The following is a 19,383-nucleotide window of genomic DNA, read 5'->3' as shown; positions in this document are numbered from 1 at the left end:
CTAGTGGCAAAACACAATCTGAAAAATAGCTCTGGCTCAGAGGCACTTCATATAAGCAGAAACATGTGAACAGAAATATCCACTAGTTCCAAATGTATGTGCAACTTCATAGTTTGTGTGCTGCCAGGTTTTAGTGATCATTTCAAACCTACCTTTCATACCACAATTCTTACTTGGGCTTTTAGATATTTGCAACCCTGTGGTGATATTTGAGTGTAGAGAAGAAAGTCTCAGAAGCTCGATTCAGGCACTGCCTTCTTTCTGCCTAGTGAATGTGTGCTGTACCGTGTGCGTTGCAGAGTGTTCTGAGAGCTCCTGTCCCCGGGTGCGCTCTGCGGCTGGGCCACTGTTGTGCCGTTTCTGTGTAGAGATGCTGTTCTTCTTAAGCCTAGATCCGCCTTGCTTTGAATATTGGAAGAACTTTGTGACCGTTTGATGTCTGACAACCCACGACTCACCTTGCCGTTCGCAAGTTCACCCCCGAGTCTGCTACGACCTTGGTTATTGCTATCGGCTTTACCTTCTGAAGTTCTATTATGTGTCCCGTTGGAGATCGAAACTCCAGATGGGCTCTTCACCCCCGCATCACCCATTTTCATAGATTCACTGTCTCGAGACCTCCGAAGTGAGTCCCTCTTCATGAAACCACCTTTGAGAAATGCGAAGACACTATCGTGACGTTTTGTCTCCTGTCCCTTTCTCTGTTTTTCCTCTGGTTGGTCTTGCTCCTCGCCTGGGTTATTCCTCTGCGTGGTTTCACAGCCGCCTGGACCACGGGAACTGGATTGGAGCCCTGCACTAGAGCTCTTTCTGGACTGCGATTGTTCCTGTTTTGATTTTCTGCTGCTCCGTCTAGTCAAAGTCAAAGTCCCATCTTCTCTTGGTCTACTGTTACTGCTGGATTGTTGGCCTGTGTCTTTCTCTGAGCTACTTCTTGCTTGACCCTGCGGTATTTTAAGATACTCTAGAGGTCCGAGGCTGCTGTGGCTTGAAGATTTGGCTGCAGGTTTTTTCGTATTGTTTTCTTTACTGACTTCTTTATCTGAAGGTCGAGTCATTAGGGCAACAATAGGCTCTTTGGTGCATCTTGGCCTCCTCCCAGACTCTAAATACTCCACTAGTTCTGCAGGAGCTGGGCCAGGAGCCGAGGCAGGTTTGTGGCGGTCTTTGTTTCCAAAGGACCATCGCAGTGGGAGTACTCTGGTCTTGGTGGGACTTTTCAAGCTTACGCTACGCCCTTGGATTCCTCGCACAAAAGGTCTGGTTTCGAACCCACCTAAAGACATTGACATTTACACAATACTCAGTACATGGTGGAAAACACTTGCCCACAACAAAACAAGTGAAGAACTATGGTGAAATCTCTGTCAAGCAACATCCTTTTACTATTTACATTTCTTATTAACAATGATAAGAACAAACTTGCAGGGTACACTCACCTCCCTTCTCGACTGAGGGCTCATTTTGAAAGACGGGAGACTCTGGGGAGTCTGGGATGGTAGAAGGGCATGTTGTGGAAAACCGTGAAACCATACTTCCTCTTTTACTGTCACCATTTAAACGGATGAGCCAGTGGTCTGACATGGAGGAGCTGGTGGAACCTGCACAAGGAGACAATGAAGACTGTTTAGTGGCTGCTAGCCGTTTCTCCTAGACTAAGACATTAATATGCTGCCCCTTAATTTTTAATAACTAAAATAATGTCCTGTTTTATTGTTTCCATGACGACCAAGTAATGCATGCCCAGTGGTGGCATCTTAGCCGCCAGTCAAATTAACTGAAACCAACTAAAAAAATGTCTCAAGTTACGACTGTAACCATGGTTCCCTGAAAAGGGAATGAGACACTGTGTCTGTTTTAAAGATGCAGTGGGAACTCTCCTGCGCGATTATGTCTGAATCACATGTCCAACTAAGTCCAATGTCATTGGCGCAACATCAGCCCAAGACATGTGACGGCGTACCATGGAAACCACGTATAAAGGGTACTCGCAACAACACAGTGTCAGCAATGATTGTGGCAATCAACATACTGCAAATTAGGGATGTGCCTGAAGCCTATAATAACGGATAATGGTTTCAAAAATAAATAACAAATTCTACCAAATAACAGAAAAAATAATCGGCAGACTAAGTCACTTCTAATGTTTGCTGGATAACAGATGAGCCATGAGATATATATACACAAACCTTAAATCACTAAGCAATAATGAGTTTGTGAAGTGAATGAGTGTAAACTCTATGAATGAAAACGGGCAAATCATGGGACCTGAAGCCACGCTTCAGTCTCTTTCAGAAATCAGAGCTTGGTAAGAGAGTAATATCCACTAAAATACATCATACACAATTTCTACTATTTGATATGTCTATTTAAATGATTTAAACCATGTATGATATTATACACAAATTAATTAAATTAGCGCGACACGAATGCAAATCAAATAGCCGTGTTGCCGTATCTGCACGTCTCTCAGAAACCAGCTATCTGTCAAATCAACTAAGATACTGAATTATACACATTTTCTTCTTCGTATATGTCTATTTTGTACAATATGATAGGCTACATGATATTTCTCTGTCTCACTCTCTCTCGGAGACTGCAAGCTTTGAAGTATTTAGTTTTATTTGTTCAGATTTGTTTGATCTGAATACAGATTTGAATAATTTTGAGATTGTTACAGATACAAATATTGGCTCCGCTGAACACCCCAACTGATTTAACTTGCGCTGAACTACTTTAAGAGAAAGTGACTTGTACAACAGTCAAACAAACTGGTCCTACATGTTCTCAAAATTCTGTCACTGTCACAACACCAAATGTATTCTCGTATACCTAACGTATTCAAATGTATACCATGACTGTGTAACCTTCACATTGCAATATTAATAGAAATGTGCTTCCTGTCTAACATTGATCCAATGCAACAAACACAATGTCAGTCAACCTCCATCTGAAACGTGGCCACAAAGGCTTATTCACTGACCTCTGACTGAGCTGTTGGCGGACCATGGAGGGATGACATTTCTTCTCTGGTAGAACAGGATATATGCCCCTCGTGTGCACAGTTCTTCCTCTGGCACAAGCTCCACGCTGCTGTCGTCATAACTGTACCAATGGCCGTCCACTGAGTTCCTACAATAGGCTGTTTTGCACAGACATTTGCTGAGTGGTGTGTTCACATCTATTGATTTAGACTTCTGTTCATGTTTATTTATTTATGTAGGGTTGACAATTTCTATCTACACACACAATTTCATTTTATTCCCAAAATGTTTAAAATGAATATTATACACACTTTATTCATAATTAGAGATTTGAGCTGTGGAAATGACTCAGCAAAAAAATAAAATAAAAAATATTCACCTAAAACGCAATGTATATTTGAATTACAAGACATTGTTAGTTCACAAAAAAAAAAAAAAAACTAGTAAGAGTGTGTCTTTTTAGTTTTATATTACTGAATGAAATCCAGAAAGCCAAAATCACCAGGGTTCTCAAGTTTTATCAAAAGCTTGGAGTGAGATCACATGCGGTTAGGGGAGGAGCCCTAATGGAGCCCCGCCCCCACCCCCCAATTTTACCCCTTGTTCATAATTAACCAGCACAAATTTAAATTATAACAATTGGTAAATCTGATAAATGCCAGAGCAATTCATCACATCAAATATACTCTTTAATGTTATATTTCAAAATTACAAATATGTGACCCTGGATCACAAAACCAGTCTTATGTTGCACGGGTATATTTGTGGCAATAGCAACAGTACACTGTATGGGTCAAAATTTTAGATTTTACTTTTATGCCAAAAATCATAAGGATATTAAGTAAATATCATGTTCCATGAAGATATTTAGTAAATTTCCCACCTTAAATATATAAAACATTTATTTTTGTGAATGGATGCAGCACAATCGCCAATAGAAATGGACAACTTTAAAGGCGATTTTCTCAATATTTCGATTTTTCTGTACCCTCAGTTTCCAGATATTCAAATAGTTGTATCTCGGCCAAATACTGCCCTATCATAATAAACCATACATCAATGGAAAGATTATGTATTCAGCTTTCAGGTGATGTATAAATCTCAATTTTTAGAAAATTACACATAAGACTGGTTTAGTGGTCCAGGGTCACATATACAAAAATATAACAAATTGCTCCAAACAGTTTGGAAAAACAAATATATTAAAACATATTATATAAACAAACTTTTATGTTAGATGCGATTAATTGATTTGACAGCACTAGTTTAAACATACTTTTTTTTTAAATGTTTGTTGTAGTATATATTTTATTATAGTGTTTTTTTCTAATATACATTTTTGAGTAATGAATAATATTATCATTTTCTTGAACTTATAAAAACTCTGGTACAATGCTAATTATTATCTCAAATGGTAAAGTATCTTTTTGCTTTTTCCCTGACATCTTTGAAAAATACAAATGCAATGGCAATGATTAATGTATGTTTTGACAGGATATAAAATATTACCCAGAGCACTCTGCTTTAATACATGTAGCCTTAATGTAACTAGAAAGACTATTAATACAGTATAATATACAATTTAAAATAAAATGAAGAAATACATCTTCATTCCTTCCCATAACGTTACGCACTAACATTTCCCTTAATTTCAGATTACGTAAGCTAGCCAAACTGAGCCAAAGCTTCTGGCCTGGTTGCAAAGTAGTTGTAGAGTTTTTGACTATCAATAATAATGTATACGATGGGCTATATAAAATGATCTAGCTTATCTACCCTATCTTCCAACTTACCTTCTCCATCACGACGTGTGTTCACGCGATGTTGTTGGTTACCTAGTAACGAACGTACGGTGGCCAAGAATGTTCCGTCAACTTCCGTGTGTTCGCGCATCTATGTTGCCTAGTAACGAACGCAATCTGGCCGAGATACGTGCTGGCGGCAGGAAACTTCACTTTGTGTGCCTGCGCCTCGTATACAACGTTATATATAAAGCTTGCAGGACAACTTGGTTGGCATTGCCTTTTCAGCGTGAGAAATACACGGTGTGGCGTGTGAACTGGTTGCGTGTGTCTCACGGCCAATGCGTGAGACTTGAGAACCTATCACATAGAGCTAAAGAAACATCAAAAACCTTGTCACAATTATAAAAGAGAAAAATAGTTTTTATATAGAGAAACAAACCCCCCCTTCAAGACTATCAGAGTCCCCAGCACACTCACCTGTGTAATGGCCTCCATGCATGCCGCCATGGTGGTTGCAGACTGCATACAGGTCGTAAAGGAAGTCAGTATCCCCATGTTTCCAAGTTGAAGGCCATGGGGCCAGATTCTTCATGCTCTGACTGCGTTTCACCACATGGGGAGTCATATCCAGAGCGCTCACAGGAAAGTGGATGAGGGAGGAGAGCTTGTTTCGCCGTTTGCCCACCTGCCGAAAACGCTTCAGGTGCAGAATGAGGATGTCAGGCAGGGTCCATAAGCTCATCTTCACCATCCCCTGCTGCATCTGCTTGCAGTGAGGGCACTTCCATGCATCATCTGGTGCCAGCTGCAAGACAAAGACAAACATTTGCAATACACAGTCTAATACTCATTAAGATTCATCACAGGTATATAAATAATATTTTCTTTCTGGGGATTCTGAAGTGCATGCAGAATGTAGCGCTTCTCCATGGTCAGCTAAACCATGTCATTATCTGAACCTGTTTTGACTCAGTGTGGTGCAGTAAAACATTTATGTCTCAGAAATACACTGTTGTGGCAGACTGGAATGCTCACTGCATGCAGAGAGGAAAAAGACAACAACACTGAATATTTACAGAAGCTCTGTAGACCACCAGTAACAAGTTATTTATAACTTCAAATTATTTAGCCTATAACAGAAAAAAAGGCACGATTTAATTCCAGCTGGACAGCCATTTCTCACAGGCATTGCAAAACATATAACTGAAGTCCTAAGTGTTGCTTCAGTAATGACATGACACGGTTAGAGGATCGATAATTATTTGTGGAACCCATCATGATGAGGCAACTCTCAGGGGTTCTTGGGTAAGACTTATCAAGTGTTGCTTGCCCAGAACAGGCAGCATATAGAGAAGAATTAATTCAGAGTGACCTTCCAAAGATTATGTGGGATGTGAGAGACAAAGACGGTAGGAGGGAAACTAGCTCCAGTTGCTCCCCAAGTGAGTTTTGTCTTGAATAATCTTGGAATATGCAATGGCAGTCTGTCCTGCTAATCAAAATGTCTAACGCCTTGAATTTCAAGTATAAATTCTGTAGAGAACATTTTCTACTGCATTAATCTCCGCTAGTGTCAAAAAGTAACATTTTGTTTTTAATATTTTGACCATATGAGTGCATATTTTGCTGCTAACCATTTAAATAACCGCATGTTGTCCAACTGAAATAATTAATTGAAATTAATTCAGGCTGAGTCCATGTTTTTAGAGCTGATTTTTTTTTTATTAATATACTTGAAAACTTTTTCCCACTTTATATACTTAACATTAGCCTCTGAGACAGCAAATACAGATGATGAGAGAAACAGGGCACTTCAGAGTGTCTGCAGAGGCACTAAACTCATAACTAGACAGGCCTACAATAGAACATGAAGTTGTCCTAGTTGAAAAGACATTCTGTCATTATTAAGTCATTCTAACCTAAAATTCTGTCATTTATGTGGAACCCAAAGGTTGTTTTTGAAAAATTGTTACACAAATTGAACTGAATAAAAAAGGTTTTTGCATTGTTACAAACAATTTCTATTTCAAATAAATTCTGTTCTTTTGAACTTTCGGTTAATCAAAGAATCCTGAAAGAAATTATCACGGTTTCCAAAATACATGAAGCATCACAACTGTTGTCAACATTGATAATAATAATAATAATGTTAGAAATGTTACGCGAGCACCAAATCAGCAAATTAGAATGATTTCTGAAGGATCATGTGACACTGAAGACTGGAATAATTCATTCTTTGCCATCACAAGACTAAATTACATTTTAAAATATACTAAAAAACAGTATCATATATTACACACAGTATATTAAACATATCCATATATATCCATACTGTATCTGTACATCTCCCTGATCTACACATAAATGACACTGGTAAGAAAGGAGTAGAAAAGAGATTAATAAACAGAGTGTGATTGGAGGAAAGAGTACCTGCTCCTCTTTGGTGTAAAGCTGAAAACACTCATCCAGCGTGCAGCTGTGCTGCTGTACATGATTCTGCTGCTGGATTCTCACACTCTCTGCATCCTCAACAACTTCCTCTTGAATGTTACCAAAGAGGCTGAAACAGATATGAAACACACAAGAATTCTGACTTTCAAATGATAGGCCTATTACTGAGAAGACTCTTACTAATACCGGGAAAATGACACAATGGTTTTAAATTAAATGCACGTGTTAAATAAGAAGAAATATGCGGCAGCATTTATCTCACCATTCTTTGATTCTATTCTCCCATTCAATCACGAGCTTCACATGCAGAGGACCACCAGGGCCGCAGAACTTCAGGGCCCTGTGACAAAAGACATGATTCAAATTGTGAGTTCGGTATTCAGCCACTAGGTGGCAAACTATAATCAGTGTTGTTAAATTCATAGAATGAATTAGCATTTGACAGCAAGACAGTCACAGTCAATATATAAAGTTATTTTGGTAACACTTTACAATAAGATTCATTAGTTAAAATAAGTTAATGTATTTACTAATATGAACTAACAATGAGCAATACATTTGCTACAGTATTTATTAATCTTTGTTAATGTTAGTTAATAAAAATACAGCTGTTAATTTGTTCATGTTAGTTCACGGTGCATTAACTCATGTTAACAAATACAACCTTTGATTTTAATAATGTATTAGTAAATGTAAAAATTAATATGATATAAGATTAATTAATGCTATAGAAGTATTGTTCATTCTTAGTTCATGTTAACTAAGGTAGTTAGCTAATGTTAAAGGGTTAGTTCACCCAAAAATGAAAATTCTGTCAGTAATTACTCACCCTCATGTTGTTCCAACCGCGTAAGACCTTTGTTCATCTTCGGAACACAAATTAAGATATTTTTGATTAAATCTGAGAGTTGTCTCACTCCTCCATAGGCTGCTATGTGACCGAAACTTGCTGGCCCAGAAAAGTTATTAAAGCGATCGTTAATATAGTCCAAGTGACTCCAGTGGCTCAATCTTAAGTTTATCAAGCGACGAGAATACTTTTTGTGCGCAAAAACAAACAAAAATAACGACTTTATTCCACTATTCAATTCCTTCTCTCTGGGCCTCGTAGTGTTTTTGCGCTGTGCGTATGTGTTGCACGTCATCACGCATCACACACATGACCAGCTTCGGCCAATTGTGAGCCTACGTGGTGACGTGTAACACAGACACGCTACGCAAAAACACTACGTGAACCAACTAGAGGCCCAGAGAGAAGGAAATGAATAGTGGAATAAAGTCGTTATTTTTGTTTGTTTTTGCGCACAAAAAGTATTCTCGTCGCTTTATAAACTTAAGATTGAGCCACTGGAGTCACTTGGACTATATTAACGATCTCTTTAATAACTTTTCTGGGCCAGCAAGTTTCGGTCACCTAGCAGCCTATGGACGAGTGAGACATGGCTCAGATTTCATCAAAAATATCTTAATTTGTGTTCCGAAGATGAACGAAGGTCTTACGCGGTTGGAACAACATGAGGGTGAGTAATTACTGACAGAATTTTCATTTTTGGGTGAACTAACCCTTTAACCAATTAACCTTATTGTAAAGTGTTTTTCAGCAAGGACTTCTGAAGGTGATCAAAGGTGACAGTAAATACATTTATAAAAGATTTCCATTTTATATAAATGCATTGGAAATAATAAATGTTTCTTGAACACCAAATCAGCATGTTAGAATGATTTCTGAAGGATTATGTGACACTGAAGATTGGAGTAATGATGCTGAAAATTCAGCTTTGTCATCGCAGGAATAAATTACATTTTAAAATATAGTTAAACAGTTATTTTAAAATGTAATAATATTTCACAATATAATATTTCACAATAAAACATCTTACTGACCCCAAACCTTAATGATAGTATAATATATACAATAACTAAGGCTTTTTGCCTTTGATTGTACAGTAAAGGAGGGAGGGTAAAAAAAAAACTACCAAGACGGGAGGTATGACTGAATTATGACCACATTCAACTATGTCATGACTAGACTCAACTGTGATGATTATATTGTGCCGCTGTGATACGGCTCTTAATTTGTTTTTCTAATAAGAACATATATTTTAACTTGTTTCATCATTACAAAACAAAGACAAAAGCATGAGAATAACATAGAGGGAGAGAGAAAAGGAAAATGTCCAGAAAATAAAGTAGTCACAGAACAATGGCCAGCTTCATTTATCCTTTAAAATTGCAAGTCTAATATTCATGGTAATTACCAGGATTCATCTGTAGTTCTCACTATCATTACAGGTCCTCAGACTGAAAAAAATAGCCTATGCACACGTGTCAATAATCACCTGGCTAAATAACCAAGCCTCGGCATTTACAGCCTCGGCCCTCACTGTTCACCCGCTGCAATTCTGCAAACAATCGATCAAATATGACAGAGTGAAAAACTGCGGCAGAACGGAGTGTGAGGTAATTTGAAGATGTGACTGGAGCATGGCTGAGTTTTACTGAGAGCTGGGCTAAAGCCAGATTAATTCTGACGCGCAGTCCGTCTGCGTTAATTGCGATTGTCTCTGAGAGGATTTAAAAGCAGGGAACAATAATTCAGAGACGTGAGGGGAATTCACTTGGATTCATCAACTCTGGCCTATTGAGAAGAAAGCTCCACACACACGCAGGAGTTTTCTTATCTTACACTTAAACTTATCTCGTCTTACACTAACAATTTACCTTATCTCAAACTGAACTTTGGGGATCTAAAACACACACACACACACACACACACACACACACACACACACACACACACACACACACACACACACACACACACACACACACACACACACACACACACACACACACACACACACACACACACACACACACACACACACACACACACACACACACACACACACACACACACACACACACACACACACACACACACACACACACACACACACACACACACCCCTTTGTCTCTGTAGTTACACTAAAACTTTGGGTTACACTTTATTTTACAGTACGTGTGTACTTACAGTGTACTTGTCCAAGAAAGTACTGGTAATATAAGGTAACTACATGGGTTAAGGTTAGGTTTAGGGATAGGTTCAGGGTTAGTACTGTACCTAATAGTTATAACCCAGTAACTGTAACTGCTATAATTAGTACATAGTATGTACATGTGAAACAGGACTGTAAAATAAAGTGCTACCAAACTTTTTATTGTTTTTTTTTCTGTTCTCTGAACTTCTGTTCATACAAACCATCTATTTGATGATAAATATTTGTGGCAACCATATGCTCCCTGTCATTACTTGGAAAATGTGGTCGTCTTAACTCAATTTTGCTTGTGAAACCTCTAGATAGATGAATGAATATATCTTCAGCAATGGCTGACAAATGTAATTAGTTGCACAGTTAAACACTGCAGTCTTTCAGCACACAAGGGCTGCAGCTTGCGTCAGAGAACAGCAGGTAACCACATGAGAAATGGAACGTCTCTGCTATCATCTGAACATCATAATTACAAATAAACAACCTATTTATACAGTGACAGACATAAATGAGAGTAAACAATGATGCTTTGGTGAGAAAATATGATCAAACACTTCTGCAACATGTTAAAAACCTTCACATCTCCAAACCTTACAAAAATGTACTGTTCTAGTCTGGTATAGTGATGCTGTCAGATGGTAATAACATGGTACTTTGATACCATGGTAATGAATGATGACCATATTTATATATATTTATATATATATGGTACTTCCAAGGTACTTAAATGCAATTCAGAAATAAAAACATATTTTTCACGCGTCACTATCTATCCTAGATATCATCTATCCTATCTATCCCTGTCAAATCTTCACGCACACACAACCGTACACATTACCGTCAAACCCAGTATTAGGTTGTGCTTTCATACATAATCTGCTCTCAAGATTATAATTCTATTCTACTGAACTCTCATATAAAAACTTTGAACTTTTAGGTAAAACACATTTACAAATCATAATTCTGTTATATTCACTTCAGAGAAAGGAAAATAGCCCAGAATAGCAGGCAGAGGAGCGAATGAGGCTGCAGTCACGACTGTGGAACTGAGTTTTAAGCTGTTTAAATTGAGAAATGGATCATTGGCTTTTGAGACTCGTGTGCGTTACACCTACAGCACTGTGAGGATGAGCTCTTCATGGTTTAGCTTGTTGGGTTTGTCTCTCAAGAGCCTCACAAACATGATGCAGAGAAGAGGAAACAATTAGTCCAAACTAGGTTACAATACTGTGATGTGGGTGTTTGGAGACCAATTAAAAAGTTTAAAGCAGCTGGAGATATTAACTTTTAGCAGCACTGCACTGATAGGTACTCAGGGTGTATAGAACACATAGTTTGGGGTCAGAAAGATAAAAAAAAAAAGAATACTTGTATTCTGCAAGGATGTGTAACGCTGCATGAAGGTGTAAAGGCGAAGACATGCAATGGTATTTTATTTAAATAAACAAAAGATAATCCAAGGAGACAATGATAACGATGATCATAATCCCAATGGAGAAACTGGCAACAAAACAGCTTAGTCAAACTAACCGACAACTCAAGACTAGAACACTGGGATATAAATACAAGAGTTATGAATGAACTAAACAAGAAACAGGTGAAGAACATAATCAGTAACTATGGTAGCAAACAAGTGTGTACTAGTAACCTAGGAACTGTGGAAACAGAAACAAACACAGGAACAAAAGGAATGAAGAGAAGATCAAAATAAGAGTCTCAAAACTGAACCAGACGTGACAGGATAAGAAATTGGACGATAAATTGATCATTGACAAGACTTTTACATAGCTCAAAAAAAAAAAAAAAAAAAATGCTGTTCTTTTGAACTTTCTATTCATCAAAGAATCTGAAAAAAATTATCACGGTTTCCACAAATATATTACGTTATTCAACTGGGATAATAATAATAAGAAATGTTAATTGATAACTAAATCAGCACATCAGAATGATTTGACACTAAAGACTGGAGTTATGGCTGCTGAAAATGTAGCTTTGCCATCACAAGAATAAATTACATTATAATTAAATTGCATTACAAAACTATATTAAAATATAAAACAGTTATTCAAAATTGTAATAATAATAATTCACAATATTACTGTTTTTACTGTATTTTTGACCAAACACATTCCGCCTTGGTGAGTAAAAAACTTATTTCAAAAACATAAAATAACATTTGTTCTTCAGGTGGGGAATGTGGGCTCACCTGTCCACAGTTGGGTGGCACAGAGGTCTGCTGTCGTAGGGAGACAGGTAACTGCAGGAAGCCGACCCACCCACCACACGCATCTTAAACAGTTCAGTTGTCTGTGGAAGGCAAAATACAGCTTTTTAGCACAAATGTAACAATTCCATTATTTATTCTCTATCTCTATTCTCTAACTATTCTCCTACAATCTCCTGAGAGTTATGGATTCAGAATAAAGTCTGTTTACTCCCTGTTTACTCATTCATGCATGCTGCACACCAACCTGCTGCACACGATTGTCAAAACATTTGTTAACTAAACAGAATTTCCTTAAGTTCAGTGACAACATGTTACAATGTTTATATGTTACAACTGGTAGCCTAATGTTTTTATTAGTGCTTGACTCAAATTTCAGGATATCAATCCATTCGCTTGTGATTCAATTCCGATCCTGATTCAATATTGATTAATTTGGATAAATATCAAGTACAGAAGCTACATGTTAATTTTTCTCGAGGAAAAATCTCTCAACTAATGCTGTAAACATACAGGGAGCCCTGTCAGCTGGTATTATTATTAAAGGTTAAAATTAACAACTCAAATTAATATAATGCATTTTTTTAATAATAGCATTATACTATAAAATGTAATAGGCCTATAGTGTTTATATTTAGCAAAATACTCAATAGTATTTTTTTTTCTTGCTAACTAAGGTAAATGTATGGAAGCTTGCTTCCGCCACAGAATAAAACAATTTAAAAGATCATTTTGAAATATAAACTCACAATTGTGACTTGTTTCCTCAGAATTGCGAGTTTATATCTCACAATTCTGACTTTATAACACGTAATTGCGACTTTATATCATGCAATTGCGAGATAAAAAGTCGTAATTACATTTTTTATTTTTTTATTCTGTGGTGGAAACATGTTTCCATATTTAAATGTAACGTGACATTGTTTACAAGCTGTTTAATTGACGTCTATCCACCGTTGAAACACGGATGGAGCGATTACAGGAGACATGATTCATTTCAGTAAGTTATACTATACCTTTCAACATACCTTCTGATGCTCATATATATGTTTATTTGCTATTAACTAGTAAGAGATGATCGGTTCAAGAGGCGTTTGACCTGAGGCGCTACAGCGATCACGTGCCACATTAAAGAGCGCCAAAAAGGTACTTATTATTTTAATTTTGGAATACAATTGATAGAATTTAAAAGCTGAGACTTTGATTCATATCAAAAGTAACCTCTTCTGTCTTGTCTGTCTGTGTCCTCTTTGCTCTGCCATTTTTCACTGCGTGAGAAAATGGATGTGTGGCGTGAGAGCAGTGTTAACTGAGTGAGTCTCACGCTGAATGCGTGACAGTTGGCAGCCCCGAGGGACTTAAGAGAAAAAAATCTTTTCAATAGTAATGTACATAGATCAGAACTTTATCTGATGTTAAATTAGGAGTGAACATTTCCCTTCAGAATCTGGTGTGACCTTGAGTGACAATAACAGCAATCAAACGTTTTCGGTAATTGGGAATCAGGCCACTGCGTGTTAAGGGCCGTTGTCTTATCGTCTTTCTGTTGAACTGTAGTTCAAGAACTGTCACCCTTTAGAAAACGCAGGATTCTTCATTCCATCAATAAATGTTAAGCCTTGTCCAGAGGCAGTAAATTAGCCCCAAACAATAATAATAATGCCACCACCGTGCTTTACAGTTGGGATTATTATCATTTTATTGAATGCAGTATTTTGGTTTTCCCCAAATGTAATGCTTCTCATTTAAACCAAAAGTTATATTTAGGACTCATCTGTCCACAAGACATTCTTCCAATAGTCTTCTGGCTCACGGTCTCTGGCAAACATTAGACGGGTAGCAATATTCTTCTTGGAGAGTGTTTGCTCGATGGTGGACTCATAAACACTAATCTTAAATAATGTAAGAGAGGCCACAGGTCCTTTAGATGTTACTATGGGGTTCTTTCTAGAATAAAAGATGTCTTTCTCCTGGAGTGATATTTATTAGACAACCACTCCTATGTAAAGTAACATTGTAGCTTCTTCAACTTATATGTTAATAGCAAGTACTGTAATCTGATAGGTGGAAAATAGTTTTGCAAACTTTTCCAGCCAGGGAAGCATCAATAATGATTTTTTAGGAAGTTGACCAAGGCATGGCAAACTTCCACAAACCTGTGTGATAAGGGCTAGACATAAAGGGAGAGTTAACCTTAAAATGAAGCAAGTACGGTTGAGCTGCCATTGACCCAATTTGATGTTTTCTACGTATGTGCGCTGATCAATGTTTATATGTGAATAAAAGCCTGCATTAAATCTGTTCAATTTATAACACGATCATGTTTTTTCAGAAGACTTGGATTAAACAGCTTGATTCGTATTACTTGTACCATCTCTCTATTAACTTTTTGAAGATTGAATTGAGGGAAAGTTTCATTAAAAATATCTTCATTTGTGTTTTGAAGATGAAGTCTTATGGGTTTGGAACAACATGAGACTGAGAAAATGACAGAAATATATATATTTTTTTGGGTGAACTAATATTTTTTTCTTTGGGGGAACTAATGCTTTTCAACTCCAGGTTTACCTTTGTTCAGTTGACCAGGGACAATTTTATCCCATTAATTACCTTATTCCAATGACCTTTTCAAATATCTGATAATCCTAAAGGTTCACATACAAGTATATAAGTGACAACATTTCATTTTCATGACAACAGGATTTAGAATAAGATATGATCGTTTTGAAGATCAAATGTTTACAGCAATATGTGAAATTCTTAACTCACAAGCTTTCTGGCATCACTGAAAAAAATAATGAAATTCTCTTGATAATATAATTTTTTTGAGTGAACTAATGCATTAAAAGAGGATGGAAAAATGGCATTTGTTTATTCTTTTCTCTGGGAATGACAGTAGCATAGTGGAACTGAGGAAGAGAGGAACATCAGGATTTTAAGCATAAATAGAACAAATGGAGCTGCACTCAAGCGCACAGAGTGATAAATTAAAGATTTAATGGGAACCAATGAACAGATGAAAACGGCAGCAGTCTTTTGTTTGAGGAGGTGAGTTTATATTGGTCCTTTAATTTATTATCCCGAGAAGACGTTAAAACAATACAACTCTGCTCTGCAGTACTGGCCATTTGTTGTACTGAAGCACTTAGAAGACAATGTAAGATCTCTTGTGTCTTTCTATCTCATTAATTTTCTGAAACATGTTCTAAAAGTCTCCTAAACAATCTAATGGGTCTAATACTGTAAGAACAAATAATTGTAATGACCAAGACTGGTGTTAAAAAACAGTGGCATCTATGGCATTTAAATGATATGACTGAAGCTGTAAGTTAAATATACTATAGTAATTCAAAATATATTTTGAATTTTAATTCAAGATTATTCACTGACTTTATGACAAACTTCATGAATGTTAAACAATAATCTCTTTTGGGAAAACAGATACAACAGTGAGCCTAAGAGGGCAGCGTTGGCACATTACCATTTATGGTCACATTCCTGCATATTTAAACTTATAAGGAAATAACATAGCGCTTCAGGATGCATCTAAAAGGTAATGACCGATGAATAATAATTAACACATTTGTTCATATTCAGTCAGTAAGTCCAACAGGTGTGTACTGTACACATGACCATTTCTCTTTCTCCTCATATCTTCATCTCCTGTATTCAACTAATTGGTCTGTGATTATCCTTCCCTCATCTGAACATTTAAGCTTGCAGGGAGAGTGGTGTCATAATTATCGAGAGGCTTCTGTCATAATAAAGAAATTCAATATCCTATAATTACCCTAGCTCTAACCACAGAACATGGCACTAACATCAAAACCTGAGAGTAGTAATCCATGATCAGCTCACGCTCACCTTTACGATCGCATTTTTTTGAAATAAGTAAAGCTTATTGCAGACACTCTGTCGCAAATGATCCCAAGAAAGAGTCCTTTCTACTCTCATCAGGAACGGAGGCCCAAACCTGGAGAAAGAAAGCAAAAGTCAAAATGAGTGATAGCACAATTTTGTGTAGACCTAAAACTTATTTATTTTTCCCTGCATCACTACTCTAAGATTATCTGACTATATAAATATGCACTTTCTTAATCTGGCAAGCTCTAATCTGATTGGTTGACATTACAATAGTAAGGATGCCATGTTAAACCTGTTTAAGACTCTTATTCTGAAAGATATTTCTGTTGCATTGCTTCGGTTTTCTCCTCCTGTGTTTGAGTTTGTTTCCATAGTTACCAATTATGGTTTTCATGATTTCTGATTATGTTCACCTGTGTCTTGTTTAGTTCCTCATTTACCCCTGTATATAGCTATCTAGTTTATCAGTTATTGTCTTGGTTAAACTAAACTGTCATCTCCGCAATTTGGATTATCTTCTTGTTTGAAATAAACTACTGCTGCAATATATCCTTGCCTCACTCTTCCCTCCCTGAACACTACAAAGACGACACAGCATTTATTGAGTCATGATTGCTTGTTGAGGATGAAATAATCACTGGATTTGCCAGTTTGCCAGGTTAGCAACATCAAATCTTTGAAAGATATTCAGAGTTTAGTTTGAAGCAATTTATTAAGCATTAAGTTAACTAGATAGTCCGTAGAATCCGAGTCTATAAAATATTTCCATTATTTTTTCAAGTGTTTCTGTATAAACATTGGTAGAGATTGCTGTGCCCCTTTTTATCCACACCAGTCTAATATTGTGGTATAAACTGTGGTTTCTTGCTTTATACTGTATGTCGTTCAGACCATTACTTCCTGTCGAAATGGACAGTTATTGGCCAGAATAAGCTGCAGTGTGTTTTGTCGTTTAGTCTGGCTAGGCAAACTGCTGCACCACACACAAAAAAAATAAGATTTCCCAAGAACTAAAATAGTCACTTCCCCAGTAATCAGATATTACAGGTAGTCCTGCTCCTAAGTGACATTAGTTGAGTCAAGCAAACTTGTCTCTGCACATTAAGTTAGGACAGGATCAAATTAACTTTGCAAAAGTTACACAATTCACCACTCACATAGAAAATATGAACCTACTTTTTGATATAACCCTTATATTTTGTTGCAATTGTTGAACCAGAAAGGCACCTTCACTATATCCTCTCTCTCTCTCTCTCTCTCTCTCAAATGTCATCCTGACATTTGTAGGTGTTCCAGGGGAATACCTGTCATCTGTTTCCACCCATTGCCCTGTGTCCAGGGGTGAGGGAGCGATACTTTGATTGACAGCTGGAGGTTAGGGACAAAGACTGCCAGATGCAGCACTCCCCAGAGTCCAGTATCAGCGCATCTGTAGTTGGATCATGTAAGATGATTCCTGCGCTGCAGTTTACTTCCTTGGATTATTGATTCTGACAGCACTGACTGATCTGACTTGTATGAATTAATGTCATTGTGAATCTAGAAATGTCTCTTGTACCAGTAGGTCTAAAATTAATTTCCAATGAATCACTCGACTCGCACGTTTGGGATGTTGGATCTTTAAAATGGTAAATATATACATGGATTTTAAATGGTCTTTTAATCACATGATAATATTTCTGCAGGAACAAACAACTATAGCAAATGACTGAATGCTGCAGCCTTACACCCATCTGCTTCACATTTTGTTATTGCAAACACTTAATAAATGAATTACATTTTCTTAACAAAATTAATGTTTATCTTTAAATGTGTAAAACAGTAAAATCTAATGTTACATATAAAACTAAAAATTGGCCCACAACATTAAAGATCCAGTGGTATATTAAACCGTGGGCATGGTGTAGTTTTTATCCCTGTTTGCACCAAAAAATGTTTTTTTTAAAGAAAGTTTCATCTGACCACAGAAACCAGTCCCGTTTGAAGTTCTAGTCGGTTCTGACAACTGAATATGCTGGAGTTTGTTTTTGGATGGGTGAGGAGGATTTTTCTTGAAACCCTCCCAAACAACATGTGGTGATGTAGGGGTTGTTTTTGTTAGGCTTTCCGACCCCAAGACTCTACTAATCTCTGCAATTCTCCATCTGTGATTCTTGGAGAGTCTTTGGCCACTCAAACTTTCCTCCTCACCGTGCATTAAGACAACATGTCTATACATCTTCCAGGCAGATTCATAACATCTTTAGGTGATTGGAACTTCTTAATTATTGCCCAGATGGTGGAAAAGAGGATTTTCAATTCTTTAGCTATTTTCTTACAGCCACTTTCTTTTTCGTGATGCTCAACAGTCTTTTGATGCACATCAGAACTATATTCTTTGGTTTTACTCATTGTGATGAATGATTAAGGGAATTTGGCCTTTGTTTTTCCTCATATTTAAACTCCTGTGAAACACGAAGCCATAGCTAAACAATTTCATGTTACTAGTCACCCTGGTGTGCTAAAAAAAGAAAAAGTAAATATTAAAGTAAATATTAACGGAAATATACTTCAGAGATATTTTACTCATAAAAAATTCTAGAAGTGCCAATAATTGTGGCCAACGTGTTTTGGAGAAAAACATTTATTTCATAATGCAATTTTCCCCCCACTTTCAATATTTTTTTGCTTCAATGAAAGGTTAGATTTTTTTATAATTTTGTTTTTCATAATTTTGCTAAATTTTTATCATTTTTTTTTTTTTATAATTTTTTTTTATAATTTTGTTTTTTATAATTTTGTTAAAAAAAAGGTTATTTTTTTTTTATAAAAAGGATAAACAAAGCATATTTATTTTTTACAGCCATCATTGACCATATTTACCAGGGGTGCCATTAAAGGCAGGGTAGGTAGGATTTTTCAAAAAAAAAAAACATTCCAAATTTGTTTAAACTGTCTTTATATACCAATACATAATTAAAATGTAAGTACTCTGAAAAAGAGAGTATAAAAATCGAGTGTCTGTAGACCTCTCACGACTGTTGTAAACACAGCTAATTATTTCCATTCACCACGCCCCCAA

General features: G+C 36.7%; 1 protein-coding gene across 1 annotated transcript in view; it reads right to left on the bottom strand.

Moving 5' to 3' along the window:
• Positions 1-230: 230 nt before the first annotated feature.
• The window catches only part of usp43a (ubiquitin specific peptidase 43a), a gene marked incomplete at its 3' end in the record, with an annotated part of 117,568 nt that continues 98,415 nt past the window's right edge, over positions 231-19,383 (bottom strand). The window contains exons 8-15 of the mRNA XM_081380354.1: positions 16,323-16,431; positions 12,441-12,541; positions 7,443-7,520; positions 7,160-7,289; positions 5,207-5,534; positions 2,984-3,142; positions 1,440-1,601; positions 231-1,276 (exon numbers count right to left, since the gene is read on the bottom strand). Coding sequence (XP_081236480.1) covers positions 231-1,276; positions 1,440-1,601; positions 2,984-3,142; positions 5,207-5,534; positions 7,160-7,289; positions 7,443-7,520; positions 12,441-12,541; positions 16,323-16,431 — 2,113 coding nt within the window. The remainder of the gene's footprint in view (positions 1,277-1,439; positions 1,602-2,983; positions 3,143-5,206; positions 5,535-7,159; positions 7,290-7,442; positions 7,521-12,440; positions 12,542-16,322; positions 16,432-19,383) is intronic.

The sequence above is a fragment of the Scardinius erythrophthalmus genome, assembly GCF_964197995.2.
Source record: "Scardinius erythrophthalmus genome assembly, chromosome: 12".
Taxonomy (NCBI): Eukaryota; Metazoa; Chordata; class Actinopteri; order Cypriniformes; family Leuciscidae; genus Scardinius; species Scardinius erythrophthalmus.
The sequence above is the reverse complement of the archived record's forward strand: the minus strand, read 5'-3'. Positions and strand labels throughout refer to the sequence as shown.